This window comes from Sinocyclocheilus rhinocerous, unplaced genomic scaffold (assembly GCF_001515625.1).
Source record: "Sinocyclocheilus rhinocerous isolate Xijiao unplaced genomic scaffold, SAMN03320098_v1.1 scaffold848, whole genome shotgun sequence".
In the NCBI taxonomy this organism is placed as follows: Eukaryota; Metazoa; Chordata; class Actinopteri; order Cypriniformes; family Cyprinidae; genus Sinocyclocheilus; species Sinocyclocheilus rhinocerous.
This window is the reverse complement of record NW_015664186.1, coordinates 1,197,514-1,218,151: the sequence shown is the minus strand read 5'-3', so window position 1 is coordinate 1,218,151 and position 20,638 is coordinate 1,197,514. Positions and strand designations below refer to the sequence as shown.

At 39.2% G+C, this 20,638-nt stretch overlaps 3 protein-coding genes across 7 annotated transcripts in view; 1 reads left to right on the top strand and 2 right to left on the bottom strand.

Annotated features, from left to right (window-relative positions):
* Positions 1-7,750, top strand: part of LOC107729837 (periphilin-1-like) — a 56,136-nt gene extending 48,386 nt beyond the window's left edge. For all 5 annotated transcript variants that reach the window (XM_016540548.1, XM_016540546.1, XM_016540545.1 and 2 more), the window contains exons 10-11: positions 1,175-1,306; positions 6,947-7,750. In XM_016540548.1, coding sequence (XP_016396034.1) covers positions 1,175-1,306; positions 6,947-7,141 — 327 coding nt within the window. In that variant the 3' untranslated portion in view covers positions 7,142-7,750. The remainder of the gene's footprint in view (positions 1-1,174; positions 1,307-6,946) is intronic.
* A 133-nt stretch (positions 7,751-7,883) lies between these two features.
* Positions 7,884-20,638, bottom strand: part of LOC107729853 (prickle-like protein 1) — a 30,754-nt gene continuing 17,999 nt past the window's right edge. The window contains exons 2-8 of the mRNA XM_016540569.1: positions 14,877-15,059; positions 12,728-12,841; positions 12,062-12,196; positions 10,951-11,154; positions 10,671-10,857; positions 9,541-10,386; positions 7,884-9,448 (exon numbers count right to left, since the gene is read on the bottom strand). Of these exons, the coding sequence (XP_016396055.1) occupies positions 8,526-9,448; positions 9,541-10,386; positions 10,671-10,857; positions 10,951-11,154; positions 12,062-12,196; positions 12,728-12,841; positions 14,877-15,047 (2,580 nt within the window). The 5' untranslated portion in view covers positions 15,048-15,059 and the 3' untranslated portion in view covers positions 7,884-8,525. The remainder of the gene's footprint in view (positions 9,449-9,540; positions 10,387-10,670; positions 10,858-10,950; positions 11,155-12,061; positions 12,197-12,727; positions 12,842-14,876; positions 15,060-20,638) is intronic.
* Positions 17,664-20,638, bottom strand: part of LOC107729829 (Golgi apparatus protein 1-like) — a 5,245-nt gene continuing 2,270 nt past the window's right edge. The window contains exon 4 of the mRNA XM_016540534.1: positions 17,664-17,695. Within this exon, the coding sequence (XP_016396020.1) occupies positions 17,664-17,695 (32 nt within the window). The remainder of the gene's footprint in view (positions 17,696-20,638) is intronic.

Sequence of the window (20,638 nt, the reverse complement as noted above, 5' to 3'; positions counted from 1 at the left end):
GGTAATTGTGTGCGCATGTTAAGTGTCACAACTATAATATGAGAGCTCTGTCACCCAAATTGTAAAGAAATTGTTCAGGTTTTTTAGATATTTTCATCGTTTTAAGTAGGTACTATTAATATTTATCAACACCAGAAAAACATTAAATATTAAGTATTAATAAGTAATAATAAATATTACGTTTTTTTATAATAAATAAAATATAATATTAATGATAAATTATTATTTGTATATTTACGTTATATTTATATGTAAATTATATTATATAATAACATATTACAATTTATAATAAATATGTCATAATGACTATGTAAATATTTATTATATAAACATAGATATTTAACACATTATTTTTGTATTTGATGGTGACCCATTTTGAGTGATAGGCAAGGAAAAACACATTTTGAAGAAACAGAAGTGGAAGGTTTTTTTTTCTTGTTTTTTTCCCATTACTTAATTAGTGTTTTGATTCAAGAATGCTCGAATCAAGCTTCAGTTTCATGACAACACAACATGAAATGCCTTATTAAAGAACCTGTGTGCGTTTCTTTTGTTTGATACACCTCTGAACCATGTACAGATGAAAGTTGTTCTGGTTAGTGGACGTCTCAGTCCTTGAGCCTTTGATCTTCTTCCATAGCTCTGTTCATGGGGCATAAGCCATATCCTTGTGCCTTAGATGAAAAGGCTTTGCCAGTGTAAACTGGCCCTGATAGGCGGTCTCTTAAGTTCAACAAACACACATGTTATGGGGATTCATTGTTTGAAGAACAAAGAACATAAGTGCATGTATTTTGCTTTGGTGGGCTTATATTTATTTGTAATGCCTTTGGAGATCTTGTCTTAAATATATATTCCTCTCCACTTACAACAAATGATTGTTATTAGCTTGGTTTGGTTAATTAGTGTGGGACAGTTCATTTTCTGAGACAAAAAGTATCTTCAGATCCAAGTCGTAGATCAAAATAGACAAAGCCAACTTGTTAGACTTTTTTCCTGATTTGTTTCCATTCTGTCATACAGTGACGTTGTTCTGCTTTGCCTGTTTTCTGTTTTGAAGAAAACAGGACTTTCCTGAATGTTGATTTCCAGCTTTTGTTGGGATGTTTTACTCTGAACAACATGTTTCTGGATTAATGTAGCCTTTAAAAACGCCCTGTTCTATGTACTGCAGGAGGACACGACAACGGTGGAAGGGCCCCCAGATGAAGTTCCACCCACCGTAGATGAAGCTTCCTCCGTCATGGATGACTTTCAAGAACGACGAGCTCAAGCTGTTACTGCCAAGGCTCGGGAAATTGAGAAGGTTTGAGAAATGCCCCAGACACTTGAGCTTTTATTTCAGTAGGTCTGAGAGTGTCTCAAATAGTTGGGAAAAGTGTGTTGCCATTTTTTTTTTTAAATGGCCACATACTTGTTTTAATGCCTCCTGTTCAGGATGCTGTATATTATTAATAGGGCTGGCAGAGTTAAAGAAATAGTTTAACTATTACATTTTAGGTGAGTTACTGCTTTAATGCGTTGAAAGTTTACATCTTTTATTATGTTCAACAACATAATTTAAAAACAGTATTTTGAGTACTTTTGAGCACTACCACTTTTTCCTTCCTTTTTGGTCATTGCATTTACTAAGGAGATACCAAGGTAGAATACCCACTGTTTCTGCTTTCTGTACAAGTTCAGAACGATCGTAATAAATTTCCTGCTCTCTCTTCCTCTTTACTGGCCCTATTAAATGAGAGATGAGATCCCGCAGGAGTGGTGCACCAGCCCTCCTGTTGAGCACCAGCCTTTTGCTCAATAGCTGCTGACGCTGCATGACTTTAACTGTCGGCTTTTGACCCAACCTTGAGCTTTATTAGGTTATTTACATATCGAAAACAAATCGGATTTTTTGTATGCATGGCCAAGTTTTCCTCTTAATTCACAGGAAGCCGTCTGAATCAGTTTTAGTGTTTGAATAGCTCTCAATCACTTAAGAATCTTTTCCTGCATAAATGACTGACATATCTACATTTTTGTAATTTGTTCAGGATTTTAGTTTTTTCTGTGCTTCTTTTGAAGTGGAAGTCGACGTGTGTTTTGATTTCCCCTGAACGCACATATTTCAGTGACAGTGTGTGGATGCCTTTCAGGCCAAAGCCTGTTATTTCACAAAGTGTGTGTGTGTTGTTTCACCAGATGTTTAGCTTCTCCTTCAATCTGGTCTAACCATCTCTACACTCTGCACTTTACCTTTTATCATAAAGCATTTATCTGGCATGCACTATACAGCATTTTTTATATACACTTCAACAATATACATCTAAAGGGTCCATGGGACATGAAAGGAGATATTCTGAATAATGTGCCATTTGCTCTTTTCCATGCAGAAACTGAAACTTATCTGAATGATTAATTCATGAATTGGACTGATCTGGTTCGTGAGTTCAACTCTGACTCAATGATCTGTTCACAACATTTAACGATTTACAGAGGAGAATTCAGTAATGACTTCAAGTTCAGTTTGATTCTACCATACGCTATCATATGGTTTCAGAAACCTATAGTGCACAAGTTGTCATGGGCCACTTTTGATTCTTTATGGTGCCTTTGCATCCTTTTTGAAGCTTGAAAGCCTATGTCCGCATGGGGACTAATTAAATGTAAAAGATCGACCAGTACAATTCTTCAAAATTGTTACACCAAATAAATAGTAATGTGAGTGTAGTAAAGAGTGTGTTAAATGATGAAAGAAGTATAATTTATAGATAAACTATTCATTTTGTTTTTTATCTGTTCATTCTTATGGTCTTTTTTTTATTAGTTATGTTTCATCTTGGCAGTGAGTAAGCATATACTTTAAACAAGAATCTAGTTGGCTCTCGATTGTTTTGTTTTGACCAGCAAGACGTTTATTTTACAGAAGATGGGAGCCTTTGTGAATTTAACGAGACTGAATTCCTTACTGCTAAAGTACTGTAAGTAGGGCATCTTTGTTGTGATGGTTCTGCAGTCCACGGTGAGGTTTAATCTGGGTCTGAAGCAAAGCTTTTGAGGTCCATCAGAAATTTTTGTTTGATTCCTTCGTTCTTTAATCGCATTTGATGTTTCTGATCTGAAAATGTCAGATCAAATAAAATAATAGACTAATGCACAGTTGCCCCCAAAGACCATTACCCTTACATGTTGTTTTGCAATGCTTAGTGTTTTTGTGCTCCTGTTCAAGAACACAGGCATTAGAGTATACCTCCTTTTGCCTTTATTAAGTTGAATATGCATCCTTAAAAGTGATTATTTGGGATTTTAAATCAGTGCTTTGTGATTTTTAGTCCATATGTTTGGGAGTATATATATATATGCTAATGTATGCACAGAAAATTTGTTGACCGAATTCAATTCACAAGCGATTTCATTGGATAAGTTCATTGCATTTAACTGATGTTTGCTGTAACTTTTAGTCTATATTGTACAGCTGAATGTATTGAAATTTTACGCTCCAAATGATATACTCTTTGATATAATGATATCAATTTGGTCTTACACAACTAGAACTGAACTTTCACTGAACCACTCTGAAATTTATTAGTGTATAGATGATTTCCCACTTTTCACTCCTTGTCTCTCCCACCCTTCCTGAATAATTCTCTGCTATCTTTACCCGGAATCAGGAATGAGCCTCCCACAGTACAAAAATGACACTTGAAAGGCTGAACAAGAACACACACACTCTCGAGGTCCCGTTCAGCTTTCCTGTTTGATTGGGTAACAGAGGTGGGGTTCACAGGAAGTCTATGGAAGTAGAGCATGCTCTAAGAAATCGCTTCCCAGCATTCTTGGCATTATGAATTATTTAATCTCAGTGGCGTCTTTGTATGCTCAAGGTTATAAAATATCTCATAAAAGGACAGCATAGCAATATGAATTCGAATCACAATAAATACTTTAAAAATATTTAATTTAATCATTACAAAGCAGCAGAAAAATAGTAGCGAATACTGATGCCCTACTTACTGAGTTTAGTAGTGGTTTATTCTGTAACTAGGAGTCTTTTCTACTGTACTCAGATGACTTTGCGATAACAGTACCATAATCCCCTCTTCTCATCTAATTTGAATGTAATTCTAGGCCACACATACAGTTAAGGCCCACATGGACTCTGTTAAGTTATTCATGGGAATCTTGTGTACTGACTTTCTCTTGCAGGGCCAGGATCTGTAACTCATATTTGACTTATGATTTTACACTTGGTAGACAATAAAATGGGCAAAAAAAGAGACTTTAAGTACCTAAATATCATAGAATATAAAGGTGCGGTCACATTTAGTGTTGCTTGCTAAAATTTCACATTTAAAATCCAGTTAATTTAATAGGAATCTGTGTGATTCGTGAATTTACCCACGCAGATTTCTCATTCAGGTTTTTCACGAAAATTCCCCACATTAACAAACAGTGACTTCAGATACAAGAGTGCATATTGACTGTGAACAATGGACCTTTTTGTCTGCAAAAATTTTCTGGAATTTTGCTAATGTGATTTTGTCTTTAGACACAGACTCTATTGACTTGGACCAGTAAACAGCCACCCAAAAACCATTCAAAACTCCTTAGCAACCACATAATGTCCTGGAAACCACACACAATTTAACATTGTGGTGGCAAATTGTGCAAAGGCAAGCAGCGCTACCACTACCATATTACTACTTGTTTAAACTCTTATTTATGTACTATATGGTGCTGATCTAAATTTATAACTAACATTATTTTCAACTTTTTAAAAAAATATAGCACTTAGGCTACAAAGCTCCAGCAACCATTGGCTGAGCATTAATGCAATTTAAACAGTCACACAGATTGACTTTTTAACTGCAGTCTCTCTTAACCTGCAGCCTCAGGCTACTGAGAACTTTCTTTCTACATCATTTATCCATTCTATTCTGGAATGTGCTAATTGACTATTAGAGTCTTCTCATTGAACCTATTCGACTTAATGACTATTAGAGGCAGTTCTCACACAAGAACTCTGGGCTTTGTATGTGGGCCTCGGTGATTCCTGGAACCAGGTGATCTCATTTTGCTAGAACTTGACTCAGCCATGGGAAAGAGCCCTTATGTGAGAAGCTAATGAGGAGCTCACTGCAAAAATTATTAGTCAGCACAATTAGTTGGGTGGCCACATTTCTTTTCCAGACTTGTGGGGGCAGGTAGAAGGAATCACGGAAGTTATGATTTGTCTTTTTTTTTGTTTAATTATGCCCAAAGTTTTCAGTTCCTGTTATATTTTAAGTACTTCCAGATGTTGTTGTATGGTTATATAATGTCAGGGCCATGTCGGAAACTGCTGAGATGTTCAGTTTCTTTCAGTTTTGGTTGGGTACATTGTGTTGCTCCATACCATCGTAAAGTCGTTTTATCACTGTCTATATGTCTATATGATCTCCAGCTATAAGTTACATGTCCTAAGGGCTGTGTGTGAGTGAAGGTAATTGCAGAGGTTATGCAGACTCCCCTGGGTCTGAAGCATTGCTTTGATGTCCAGAAGTGTTTGATTATCCAACCACAGTAAACATAACTGAGCTCTGAGAGATTTGGATTGGGGTTTTGTTCTATCGTCTGGATGGCAGATCAGAAAGGCAGAATGTTCTCCCAAATACGCAACAAAACCACTCTCCATCCCCATGTCTTCTGTGAACAGAAAAAGTTTAAAGATGCTTTCATGTACCGCTTTTCCACCAAGGCAGTTTGAGTGCAGGTTCGGAGCCAGAGCCTAGTTTCAAATCGGTTCTTTGTCTTTCGACACCCAAAGCACCAGCTCCGAACCAGGCAAAGTGGTTCGTAAGTAGCACCAAAACATTGCTGGTCTAGAAGTAAGAACCGCTTGCGTCAGGGACAGGGACTGGGGGTGGGGATACTGTGACCAACAAGATGAACAAACTTTTGACTGACATTTTTGAAATAGCAGCTAAACACGAACACGTTGAATTTGCCGTGTTTGGATGACGATGTAGGTTTGCATAGCCATGAACATCGATCGATGCAACGTCCGCCATTGTTGATGGTGTGTTTAGGCTTGTTCGGGCTGCATCGGCACTGCAAGGACCGGTCGGTGTGCCGCAGGAGTGATTGGAAAGTAGACGACTCACTTTATGCTTTTGGATCGCTTTCGCGGTGCTTTGGTGTCGTGCGCCGATCGGTTTGCATGCTGCCGATGCATCTTGAACAAGCCTGTTGTGTTTGGCACTGCCGTGCTAGCATTACTGGGAAAGATGAGACGTATTCAGTGACGTAAGACCTGGCTCTGTGGTGGCTCTCTAGCCCGTGGAAAGGCAAACCGGTTCTTAGAAGGCTCGCCAGTTGAACCAACTCCGAACCGGCAATAGCACTGGCTCTGAACTAGCACCCGGTTCATGCTGGTGGAAGAGGGGTAATGGTCTGTTCTATGAGATGGGTCTTGAGACTGTGTCGTTATTGTCAACACAACGTCTTTGCCATAAATGTAAAGTACAAGCACAGTATATTGTTTCCAATTAGAATAATGTTGCATCTTTGCTGCTTAACAAAAATGTACTTTTAAATGCAACTTTGCATTTTTCAAGGCCAATGAAAATGTCAACAGGGTAAGTGCATATCTGAATGGTTTGCTCAGCAGAAAAAAATCTTAATGTTGAGCTCCAGGATGAATTATTATAATCATCAAGAAATTGTTGTCTGAGCTTGTCAAGGCATGTGTTTTTATGTTGGTTAGAAAGCCAAATGGAAAAGAAAATCACATTTAACACACTTTAAGGAACCTTGTTCCTTGTTGTTGATGAGGTCTAAGTAACTAGACATGAACATACACTGTTATGCAGTGATTGGAGAATGCCAATGACATTTGTATGGACATAATCTTCATTTTAAGCAGCAGTTGTACATGTCGGACAATATTACTGCTTTATAATCTCAAATATTGGGCTGTGTTTTATAGGTCTATCGTCAGGACTGTGAGACGTTTGGCATGGTGGTGAAGATGCTGGTGGCCAAAGAACCCAGCTTAGAGAAGCACCTGCAGAACCCACTAAAAGATAATCTGATTGAGATCCGTGAGCGATGCCTCGAAGACTTGAGAAACTTCATTGCTGAACTTGATGAGGTGGTACGACAGCCTGAACCTGCTGTCTAAGGGGGCCACATTTTACTCAACCAGCATTTTTGTTCTTTTTACCCCCCTGTACCTACACAAAAGTCATTGTTTTTTATGGTTTATGTAAAGGCCATTGTACATTGTGTACTCAGTGTCCACCTAAAAGAAATCTTCCTGCTCTGCAACAGGGCAAGGAAAATCTCTTTATGTATTTCATTTATGCAGTTCCATTCATCCATTGACACTAGTCGATGCTAGGTTGTATAATCTTTTTGTAACCTTTCAACATTAAGATGAATTTAAAAAAAAAAAAAGATTAGATGGCAAACACAAGGAAAGCAATGCCGGAATATGATGGTGTTTGTTCTGATCAAATGTGTATAAAATGAAAGGGTTCTATGTTGTTGCCAATTAAGTCACTTACATTCAAACCAATGAGAAAAGCTGATGAATGAACTACGGTAAGTAATATTTATGGGTTCAGCAAATTGCTGCTATCTGTAGTACTGTTAAGCTGTGCAGCAGACAATAATGCATTTTAATTTTTTTTTTTAAATAACATTTTCCAGCTACTATATTGTGAAAACCCAACACAAGTATTTGTGTAGCTTTTTCTTTGTATAGTGTTAAAGAGTCTTGAACCTACTATAATGCATGTTTTACCTTTTGATTTAAGCCTTTTTGTGATTTCATGTTTGTAATTAAATAAAGTTGCTATGTTTAATAATCAAATTTTTTTTGTTTTCTCAAGCATCCTATGAACAAATGAAAAAAAAAAAAATCAAGTTGCAATGGAATGTATTAAATCTCTTTTGAATTATTTTATTTACATCTTAATGTTAAAAAGGGATAGTATGGTTACCTGTGGTGAAATGTACATAATAGAGAGAAGATTCCCCCAACACTGTTTAAGCGCATAAGCATATTGTAGACAGAAAAATGTTTAAGGGTGCAGTTATTACACCTGCAGGGAAATATAACGAGGCAATTAAGCGCATAAATAGTGCGTATATATTTTGAATTTGCAAACCCCTGGTCAATAAAATGACAAACCTAAATTTTGTTGATCAGTAATTATAACTCCATCTGAGGCCAGGAATTATGGTAATTAATCATTTAACATATTTGGATATAAAAATATCAGTATTCCAATCTTAATTTAACAAATATACATTGCTTGCACTATTAAATAATTATTTTGTTAGTCTACATGCTACTCGAAATTTGGCTTTTTTTGGGAATAATGCTTTTGCTATACAATGTACAAGGAAATATTACATGTTACTTTCATTGTTCATACAACAGCAATACAACTGACACTGTACTTGTAAAGAAAACTTAAATCTCAAGAAAAAAAAGAGTCACTTAGAGTCACGTGTGTTTATATCCCAGCTGCAGTATATGTAGGCTTTCAGTCTAAAGTCTAAGAAATTATGCAGTTCTTGCCCTTATGACCTTTCTTTTTCAGTTTGGTCCGTGAGCCGAAAGGTGTTAAAGCAGTGATTCGAGTCGGATAGTCCTTTGTGTAATAATGAAAACTTTGGGATCGGGGCTTAGGGATTGGCTGACCAAGAAAGAATCCCTCCTCCTCAGACTCTGAAGATGAAGAGGAGCATGTCGAACACCAGTCGTCGTCATCATCATCATCACAAAAGTTTTGGAAATGGTCCATTCGGATCATGCCCTGCTGAGCAAAGTCTGTTGGGGTTTGATGATAAGGGTGCTGGCTGTGTGCTGGGTGATTTAGAAGAATACCGTTCCTGGGCTCTGGTATGCTTGAGCTGATTAATTGAGGCACAACATGCAATTTACCCTGATTTTTGGAAGGCAGGTGCAAGGCATTTTCTGAACGTGTTTTCCGGCCCTGTCTGCGTTTGTGATGTCTGTTAGCAGGACGTCTCTGTGGCTCCTCCTCCATATGATAGGTCCGTCTGCAAGTCCTCTCGCTCATCGGTGGTTGCCTCAAGCATAGTCCGCCATAATATCCTTTATCCATAACATCATCAGAGAACTTCACTTGCTGAGGTCTGGATTGGGGCTGAGATTGAGACTTGGTCCTTCTCAGCACTGGAAGATGCAGTGGAGAGGGTGGTTCCTCTCCAAAATAAGGTGGAATTCTGTCCTCTTCTTCCTCGTCTTCTCTCTCTCCTTGCCCCAGTGTCTCCTCATGGTTCAGCTCAGAGTTTAAACTCCTCAGGGAATTAGCACTTCTGTGGAGCATTGAGGAGTTTAGTGTGCCCATGTTACTAACGTTATCACACTCATCCATCTCTCTCTCTTGGTCTTTCATATTTTGGAGGGAGTAGATGGTCTGTCTGTCTTTGCTGTCTCCATCCACTGAAGCTCCTGAGAAATTGGAAATACATGTTATGAGTAATTAAGATTATTTTAAGAAGGACCAAGAAATGCAAGACTTTGATAGAAGATGACCTTCCTACCTGTAATATTTGAGAGAGCTAAAGAATCCATAGAATCTCCAATCTTGTGCTCTGCCTTCCGGAATTCACTTGTAATGCACTCCAGTGAGTCTTCATACCATTGCCTAGGCTCAGACCAGAATCCAGGTACTGCTGCCTGATCCATCTCTAGCTCTTGAATCTTTCTAGCACTAGCTGGGCCAGGGTGACTACCATAGGCAGAGTCTCCAAGTCCATCCTGAGACTGGGCCCAATACATTTCGGTGTGGTACTTCTTACTTGCCAAATTATGGCTGCTGATCTTCATTTCTGGTTTGGTCCTGTTGGTCTCAGAGTCTTTCATCATCCATGGCTCGACCGGCCTGGTGTCCTCCGTGTGAATGACACCACGATCTCCAAATTTCAGTAGCAGCTGAGTCATGTAGTCTTCATGCTCAGCCCAATCTTCCACACAGTCCTCAGGGCCTTCCTGTTCATCCCGGTCTCTCCAGTAGCTGTCCTCTGCAAAGTTCATTCTCTCCAGCTGATGACACACGGTCTCCGTGTTGTCACCACAGAGACTAGAGGTCCTGTAATCTGTTGCTGAATAGAGTTTTGTCTGCTGGCACTGCTCTGTAGGGCGACTACTCTTGCCCATTCGTATGCTACGTCGAGATTCCCGTGATCTGGCAGACTGAAAAGCTGAGTCTGAAGAGTCAGAAGCATGGACATCCTCACCTAGGCTACAGTCTTTAGAGCAGTAGATCCGGCCCTCTTTTGGAAGGAAGGGGCAGCCCAGCAGGGAGGTTTTGCATTGGGCACAACAGAAGCATTTGTCAGTAGCATGCCAGTGTACACCCTCATACGTCATTTGAGCATGGTCGACTCCTGAATAAAGGTAAATCAACAAGTAAGAAATGCTGTACTTTTTTAAACCAGATATTCATACAGGTGTAACAGAGATGTCCAGTCCTGCTCCTGAAGGGCCACCTTCCTGTAGGGGTTTGCTTTAACCCTAATTATATAAACCTAAACCAACCAATTAAGGTCTTCAGGATTACTCAATACATTCTAGCAGGTATGTTGGAGCTAAAGTCTGCAAGAAGGTGGCCCTCCAGAAGCAGGAATAGACATCCCTGCATACAGTTTCAGTTGTTCCAGAGGTAACTCACCGATATTCTCCCCACAGGCCTCACAGTACTCTGCATATAGTGACTCAAAGCATCCACAGCAGAAGGGTCGGCCATCCTTCATGATGTACCTCTGTCCTCCCAGAATAGTCTCACACTCAAAGCAAGAGAAGTGTTTCATGTGCCAGTGACGACCCTCGGCTTCAGTACACTCGTCAGCAAAGATGATCTGTGAAGAGACATGAAATTAGATTTTTTTCTTGGCCGTGTACATTTAGTTACTTTGTATACTGGGTCTTTAGAAAAATATATATATCCTCACCTCATCACAAGCTGAACACCGTGGCTTCAGAAGCTCTGCGTGATGTCTACCGCAGTAGATTTTGCCATTGTGATAGAAATAGATGAGATCTACCAGAAGTTCATGACAGGTGGAGCAGGTAAAGCATGCTGGATGCCAGCACGGTCCAGGGCCTGCTCGTGAAGCAAACACTGCCATCTCTCCACCCTTGATGTTCTCTTTACACTGCAATTCAAAGTAAGATTTTATGAGAATCAAAGGCTGGCATATGGCTGCTTTGGTCATACAAAGTCATCCTACAATTTATTAGGTTTTACTCTGCATTCTTCTCTGGAACACAGACATAAAGTTTTAATTAAAATCGACCCCCATCTCTGTTGAAATAGCCAACTGACCATGACCAAATGCATGATCATGGTCTTTTTAGAAGTACTTTTGCCAAAGGATTAATTTCACAGCTGCTTCCCATTATTACTACATGGCTGTTGGCCTTGGAAACAGGGGTGTTGAGTGTCCCGCAAATTTTTTTTCAGCAACGGGAACCAGAGACCCAAGATTAGCACTGCTCTGCAGTGTTTTGTGTGGCAATTTGTGGTGAAGGGATACATCTGTTTTTCAGAGGTATTATGAAGCTAGACTTTTTTTGGTTTGTGTTTATAAGTCTTCTCAACAGGAAACAACCCTCTAAACTGGCTCTCATGTGCTAACTCCAGCCCCCCAAAGAGATAGTCTTCAGCCAAAGATTGTGTGTTGTAATACTTAATCTTTTCCATAAATTTTCTCTGTGCTTTGGTTGTCTTTAGGCCATAATTGGACCATTTGCCTGATTCCAAGTTGTCTGATTTGCCATGACAAGTCAACGCTGTTTCCAAGTGAATGTAGCATGAAGCAGAAACTGCATTTTCATGACCGTAAGTAGATTTGATATGGCCAGAATTAATAGTCACAGAAATGAGTATAGATCTTCCTTCAAGTGTAGCAGTTGATCAAATGAGTACAGATTAAAGACATTCACAAAATCACCTTTAGGAGTTTGAATGTGGCCTCTTTTGTGCCCTATCTTTAACTTTGATATTTGCAAGTTAAAATTTCTACAGATGTGGGGAAAAATACCAGGATCATTTATGCATACATGCTCGCAAATGTGCTGCAGGGCTCTGGCAAGCAGTTTTGGGGTTCCCCTCCCGAGTGCCTCTTTTTTCCTCTGAATGCTGAACATGTGGAGTTCTCGTCTCTCCTCATCACTGAGGGACTGGCAGTATCGGATCTGTGTTGAAGCAAAGGTAAATATTTATTTGCTTAAATGACGAACAAATGAATAGCTGATAAAAGTTTTATCAAAGGCTTCGTCCTTTTTTTAAGGCGTGGGAAAAGTTTGCATTTGATGCCAAAGTCGTGAGTTTCTTTTTCTCGCTTTTCTGGGGCTAAGTTGAAAAGTACACAAATCGACCTCAACGTTTACAACAGACTTGTGGAACTCATACAAAAGACAAACAATTTGCTCTGTTTGGCCCTGCATGGGGGTAAACTGATGCCACACTTGAAGAGCCTTTTAGATATGTAACCCACAGTTATGCCAGGAATTTGTTAAAGTACACAGTTCTAGGACTTACAGCAAGCACCATAAAAATCACAGACATTTTATTGCTGCTAGAGGAAAGGAGAAAGATACCCCTGTGTGATAGTACTAAAACATCTTTGTATGCACTTCTATAAAGTCCTCTAGTAAAACCGTTGTGTATTCTAGCAGCATGGATGTCATCTCTGTCACTTTCATTGTTCAGTTTTTTCCTCATACCTCATTGTCATGTGGTGGCAGCTGATAGAGTAGTTGTCTGATCCTGTTTTTCTCTCCAGGGCTGTTGACATATGGCACCTTCTCCTCTGGCAGGCACGAAAAGTAGATCTGAACCTGATGGGGAAAGAAGGCAAACAGAGAGTGAGAGGATTAGGGTTTGCTTTCAACAGCTGAAAGTTGAAATGAGACACCAGCCTCAATTGGTGCTACATCATTCAACCTGTCATATAGACTTCTCCCGATCATCTCCCCCATCAACGGGTAAGTGGGTATATCATTGACCGAGAAAAAGTATTTAAACGGCGGTGTCTGTCAGTGGTGACCCTGAAGAATATTTACGGGGCGGTACGCCATTAAAGACACAAAGATAGATGCCTGCTGGAATGTTCCTTGTGTTTAAGTGTTACTATCCAGATGAAGGCAGATTGTTATTTCTGTAGCAGTGGGGTTGTGATGTGAGTGGGATTCGTTACCCAGAGCTGTCATACAAATTGCCCTAAATTCTCTCTAAATCTCAGGAATTGTGTTTTTGCCTTCAAGTTGCAGTTTTTTCCTCATTCAAAGCTGATTGCTGTGCATTTCTCAGAACTGAGAGAAGAGCTTTCATGAGGATGTCAGGCCTCCCACTCCACGTTTTGAAAAACGAGGAGAAGGTGGGGGTTAGAAAAACACATTCAGCTTCACTCCAGACTCTCTTTCACTCTAGACCAACCTCCACCCCCGTTGGTTCTGCATGTGTGTTTGTGTATTGCCTTGTTTCAGGAAAGTGCCAACTAGCCCCTAGACACAGTCTCAGTTCTGTTTGCCTACTGCACACAGCAGGGCAAGAAAGCAGGTTTTCTAAATGGCTGTTTTGTTGAGACTAGTGCTTGAACCACACAAGTACAATTCAAGCAGTTTAAGCCAATGCACTGAGGAACACCAGCTTTGACAGCGGTAATATTTTTTAACACTTTGAACACTTTACAATAATGTTCTATATGATAACTTAATCTAATTCAATAGCTAATTTGTACTTCTCTAATTGTAATAGCTAACTTAAAATATATTATTGAATATTATAATTTATGAATTGACATTTTTAACCTAGATTAATAAATGCTCTTTAAATGTTTATTATACATAAATGTTTTATCATACATAAATTTAAACTTATTGTAAAGTGTTACCTTTTGAACCACAGGGATAGTTACATAGTTTTAATATAGTGGTTAATTAATTGGCATGCAAACTAAAAAGTGTAACAAGTCATTTGATATATTTTTTGAAAACAATGCTATTAATTTTACTGCCAGACTATGGCAGTAGTTTGTTTAAGCATTTTGCCATTAATGACTTCACTTGCTGAGACTCGTCTCTGTGGGGAAATAAAATGCCTGCAACAGTTTGTACACCGCAGGGAGGATTCAAAGCAATTACCACTAATTCTCATTTCTCACCATGGTATTTCTTTTCTAAGAAAAATGGCTGAATTTTCAACATGTAAATATTTTCTCTCCCTAATTTTCCTAATACTAATATCTCTCTGTAGTTCTTTACTAGTTGTTCTGCCCTTTAAAAGTTTTCTACTACTTTCAGCTATCAACACCCTGTCGGTCAGATATAGGTCACATGTGTGCTCAATGTCAATGTTGAGAGGGTCCAGTCTCCACTCAGAAAGCTTGCCAGACTTTGCCCACGTCAAAGTGTACATTCATTAAGAGCTGTTGGCCTCCGTGCAAGGTCATGTGGAGCTGTGTTTCAGGGTAGATGAGATGCCAGCAATGCATGCATTGCCTAAACCTCACGTTCAGAAGCTCAGAAAATCTCATGCCCAAGTGTGAAGGCAGCATCAAACTTCAAAAGCTTGACTGGCTGGTTTTATATCACAAACCTAAATTGGCTGAGAATCAGACTTGAAGTAAAACCACGAGAAAAAGAGTTTTGTAGGGAATGCTTTGAATAAGGTGCTTCTGTCTGGCGTGAAATCTGTCTAAAAATTGTGGAGTCAGAAAGGGAAAGACAGTTTCTGCCTGAATTTTTGGATGTCTGCAGATAATTAGAAGTATCAAAAGCATGAGTAATGCTTTATACTTCTAGTTATGGCAGTCTGCCCTCGACTTTGGTGAGAAATCTATGCATATAAGGAGAAATGAGGCTCAAGGTTTACCTGCTCAGGTCGTAGTCCAGGAGGAACCCATGTGTACTCTTCCAGAGCACATCCAGAGTCGTCATCAGAGGTTGAGCTCCTCTGAAATCCTATTGTCACTTTGGCTCCTCTCAAATCCATGTCCGGTGCCCGAGTAATGGGCCAGATCCCTGATGTAGTCTCAAGACTCATCAGATGGGGCCACTATTCAGATAAAAAAAGAGAGGATTTAGATTTTAAAGTTTGATACCCAAATTTTACAGCTGCATCTGTTTTGTGAAATATGCATTATCCTTAGGGGGAAAATTTTCTCAAAAAATCTTAAAAATGGAGATGGAGAGCAACTCCCAGTGCTAATACACAGCGTGAGGTTTCCTTTATCTGTCTGAGCCTTGAGAAATGCCAGATATTTAAAATGAAGGGAAGTTGTGCTTTGAAATGTCAGCAGAGTCTTGCCTTTCAGGCCAAGCTTTAAGCTTGCAGATAAGATGTCAATGTGTACACGAAGCAGGATTAAACACTCGTGGCTCTTTCTCCAGGCCTTCTTTATCTTGATGCTTAAGCACTTCAGAGTACTTTCTGTCAGATAAAATGCCTTTGGTCCCAAGATGTTGAAAAGAACGCTCCTGCTTCAAGTGTTTTGAATTGCAAATGAGCCCGCCCCGATATAGTGTGTTGGACGCCCTTGTTTGGGTTGAGTTTGGAGCTTCACAAGCCCCCTCTCGGCTTGCTCCCGAGTCACAGGGAAAGTCCTAAAAACTCTTAGTCCTTTATGTGATAGATTACAGATTTAATGTTTTATCGTAAGTCTTGATTGCCCACTATAGATAGATTTAGATAGCTCCTGGTCTTGTGCATGTTATGAGTTACCTGTTATTCTCAGTATTTCAATTACCCTAAGAAGCAAAGATAATAGATTTGCAATACAAAGAGGCATCGATAGGTAGGGATATCTTAGGGCAGATGTCCTTTTCCCTGTTCTCTTAATGGAAAATGTCATTTGGATTGCCTCAATCACAATACAGCTCACCTTCTATGACCCCAGTCAAATGAAAATGCGAATTTATTTCTCACATGAGTGCCCAGTAACTTCTCAGCAATTACCACACCTGAATGAGAATGAATGGTCAGATCCACATCCTGCCCTCTGAACTAAGCAATGAGAAAACAGGTAGACTAGGATTTTATATCATTAATGCCTTAGAAAGAAACAGGGCCCTCTACATATTTTCTCTGCCAACTTTCTTTAAAAACTGTCTTTGAGAGTAGGAAATGCCTGCTGTGGCTTCCAAGGCCAACATACACAAGCTCTCACATTACATCTTGTCGCTCTCTGGCACAGCCACAATGTGTTGCTTTGTGGCAAAAACAGGAAAATTGAAGAGAGGTCATTTTTAAAAAAAGTCACAACAGCAGAGAAATGTTAACACGCTCCAGATGTATGCCACTGATCTGACTGGCACCTCAGACAGGAAAGTGTGCGTTCAGTGTTGGCCATGAGTTACTATGTCAAATATGAAACGCTTTTGAATCTAGAATTTCATATTTACAGAGTAAGACTAGTTTAGACTTGATTGCATTTCGAGAAGCATCTTACCTGTGTGTAATGCATCCTGCAGCATTCAGGAAAAGCCTCCAATTAGTGCAAGTTGCGAAGGAAGGGTCTAGCAAGCATGACCACAACAATATAATGTAAATTCCGTCTAAATTCCCCTGAGGGTCAGTAGCATGGATAGTCGGTGAGAATGCTGTTGTTTCTTGTGTTTCTGAACACATTGAAATGAATGCATCGATGTATGTGCCAAGTAGCATGTCTCCTTGTAGTCAGACCCCCCTGGGCCAGCCCCCTTTCCACTCAAGCCCTCCCCCTACACTTCAAACTGAAATCCACCCCCATCCCAAAACAACCCTCGTCCACATTCCTGCTGTAAGAGAGCTGTCCACATCCCACAGCAAAACCTCACTAATCCACAGAGCCATTTGTTTTGTTCCTAAACATTCAAAGTCAAGTACATCCTGGACAAGTTCATTCGCCATTGAATGTTGCATAAGTTGCATCAAGGGCTTGTTGTTTTCCACCAATGCCCAAGAGTTCCTATTTTTTTTCAGCTACATTTGTCATGTCAAGAAAGAACAGGGACTGCTCAGGAAATATATGTTAACAAAATCAGATGTGGGATTGGAATAATGAATTATGTAACCTAACTCCACATTTCAAGTTAACAGCTGTTGCAATACTTTATATCTGCATTTGTGTCCAAAATTGCTTTGGGGAAAAGGTTCCAATTAGTGCAAGTTACGGAGGAAGTGTCTAGCAAGCAACCTCATGTTCTTCCAAACCTGAAACATTTATGTGTAACACAAAATAAGTTATTTAAAAAGAAATGTCTGTGTTTTTTGTCCATGTAATGAAAGGCAATGGGGTCCCAGTTGTTTTGGACCCCGATGACATTCATTGTAAGGTGAGAAGCATTCTTCCAATTTTTTAAAATAATTTTTTTGTGTTGTGGTGAAGAAGAAAGTCATACAGGTTTGAAACAACATGAGGGTGAGTGAATGATCCAAGAATTGCTGTGGTTATTGATTCTCGTTCCTTAATGATTTTATTTTAGTACTTTATTACTTTATTAGTACTTTTTTTTAGTACTTTACTTTTGGAGAAAAACATATTTTGTAACATTTTACTCATTTTAGAAAATACAACTGGAAAAACGCATAATGTGTATCTTTAACTACCTGTTTTCAGTTAGTTAGTGTGTTTGATTCACTAAGAAGAACCGACTCGGAGTCATTCTGTAAGGAATTAGACTACACTGGTTGTGCTGTGTGTTGTTGAGTCACTAAAAAGAACAGGATCATTAGAGTCATTTGTTCTCTTATCAGACAACAATCGTCATACGGGTTGGTTCCCAACCCTACTTGTGAGTCACTTTTCACAAGTTCTAAGGCATTTCCGTAAGCTCAATATCCTCCTCCTCCTCATTCCTTCAGACTGAACTCAGTGTGTTGACAGTGACGATGGCCGCCCCAATGGCTATCTCTCACCTCCACACTTCAATCGGATACAATGACCTTATTGTGTTGATTCCTTTCCAATTCTGGAATCTCACAAAGGAAAAACCCCTGAGAAGTCATCTTCTCTCAAGAAGATTTAAGAATAATGGTCAAAAAGCATAATACGTTTTAGGGTTGTATTTAATCTCATAATGATAAATTTAGTCTTTTTATGGATTGCAGAGTGAGTTTCAAGATGCCCCCTAAGTGTCTAATGATAAATGCTGTTTTTGTAATTATATGCATATAACTCAAAAGCCCTCCTCACATGCATCTCTGTTTGGTCATAGCTACTTCATCACGATCCAGTCGAAATGTCACATTAAGCCTGTGTGAAACTGCTAGACTGAACAATTGGCAAATCATCCTAGTTAGATTGCCAGTCACCGTGAAGAACTTGAGCATCTTCCAGATCTGAGAGGTTGTTTTAGACAGCAAGATAAGATAGCAACGTGAGTACAAGCAAACAAAGATGGATTCCTCTTCGGTTTTTGGCAGAAGCTGTAAAGAACCACTTAACCATCAGGGTGACCTTTGTTAGAAACCCCTTTCTCTTCTTAAGATGTTTATCAGGAACACCATCGAAATGGCAGAAAATGCCACAGTGATTCTTAGTAAGAGAGAAATATGAAACCAAGAGTATAACTCAGAAAGACGAACCTCATTTCTAGAGAAATGACACGTTATTGTGAATGTTTGTCTGGATAAAGACAAAGAAACCACAGTTAGCAGACCTTGTTCCCATCATTTCCTGGAGCAGGTTCACAACCCTTCCTGCTCCCTTAGAAAGCTTAAGTTGTAGTTTATTACCGCAAAACCCTGCACAGTTACCTCTGCACTAACTTAAAGGAAAGGGAAGCTATGTGCGAAACACCTAAGGTTCACATCCTCCTCTTCCCATTGTAAAACAGGCCGACCTTCCCCTGGCAAGCCATTATATGCGATAACGCATATTTCACCTCATTGCCACGCCAATTGACAAGTGTTTAAGAATGGATGCTGCCCCGCTGCATTCACATGTCAGTGCTACCTAACTAATGATGCTTTTTTCAGTGACCCCTGACCCCCACGCACACCCTGCTCCCTCTGCTCATCTCTCTAAGTATTTAGATTTGCTCTTTCCTTCCCGTGTTAATGACAAGGCATCAAACTAATGGATCGTGGCACAATTGGTTGCACGCAGCTGCTCCAATTACAGCAAAGCCAACATTTGTAAGCAAATACGGTCATGTTTGTGTAAAAGCAAAGTGTTGGATGCGTAACTAGGGATTTTTTGGATTTCAGCATTACCTCTTCTCTCTGCATTTTTTTTTTTTTGATAACCCATTTTTTATCTCAGCCTCTGCAGAATGGTGATTGCGCTATTGATTTGATAATGACCGAATTGTAGTGTCTCACGCCGTATGTGTTTTAATTCACACTGTCAGAACAACACAGAGTTTCTCACACCTGACAACCGCAGTCGGTCTCTCGAATGCCATTCCTTTAGATCAGTCATTCTGAATTGAATTAGACTGAGGATTACGGAGGAGGAAGCGATGATGCATTGAATACTCTTTCAGGGCACAACTGTGAATTGACACAGACTCGCTCTGACATATTTTCCCTGTCTGAGCATTTTTGTAATGTAATTGTTACTTTCAAAAGACAGTAACTAGTAATATATAATGTATTACATTTTGGAAGTAACTTGCCCAACACTGATTATGACAAACAGAAATGTAGTCAGCCGTGAAAAATTATGACTTTAAGATCAAGCGGAGGCCTCTGCCAAACGGTTAATTTAGCAGTGGGATGAACACCTACTAACGCCTGCTTTTAAACTAATCATTTAGGACTAACGTCACATAACGTCATTGATGTTCACTACACAAGCCGCTAGCGTGGTTTGCTTGCTGAGACAAAAAGTGAGTGACAAACAAAAAGAAAATATCAATTTTTATATTCTTAGTTGGTTCCAATATTTTAGGCATAATTATTAAGGTTGCAAAATCTTAATTCCAAGATTTTCCCAAAGAATTCCAAAATTCTCTTTAAAATATTTTAATAAATAAAAATATTTTTAAAAAGAAACTTTGGAAAGTTTTTATGTAATCAAATGGTTTCTCATATGAGTTTAACTGTGGTAACTAGGCATTTAAATCCACTTTCAGCTAATTTCTGCATGTTGAGATTAGATCATTATAAATTTATTTCATTTTCCTTGACAAATTTGTTGCATTTGTGGTGGTCTCTTTAAAAAAAAAAAACACGACAATAACCTGACAGTAAAGGAAGTTCAAATAATTGCCTTACAATTTACACAAGAATCAGCCAGAATGTTCTCAGATAATCCAAAGTAAAACTACTGCTATTGTCACAAAACTTAATCCTAAATATCCATAGTTCAAATCCACAAACTGAGGGGCCGTTTACACGACAACGTTTTCAGCCAAAAACAGGAAACTTTTATGCGTTTTGCCTGTTCGTTTACATGACAACGGCGTTTTGGGGACTGAAAACGCATATTTTTGAAAACGGGTTTCAAAGTGCAAGTTTTTGAAAACGCCACCGTTATCGTTTCCGTGTAAACACCCAATACGGAAATCTTTGAAAACGGCGCATGCGTAGTACGTGTTAGTTATGTAGACATGCGCAGTACGTGTTGATTTTAAAGGCAAGCGCGAACAAACATACACAACAATGGCGGAATATATGATACTGTTGTTGATGCTCAAGAGTTTGCGAAC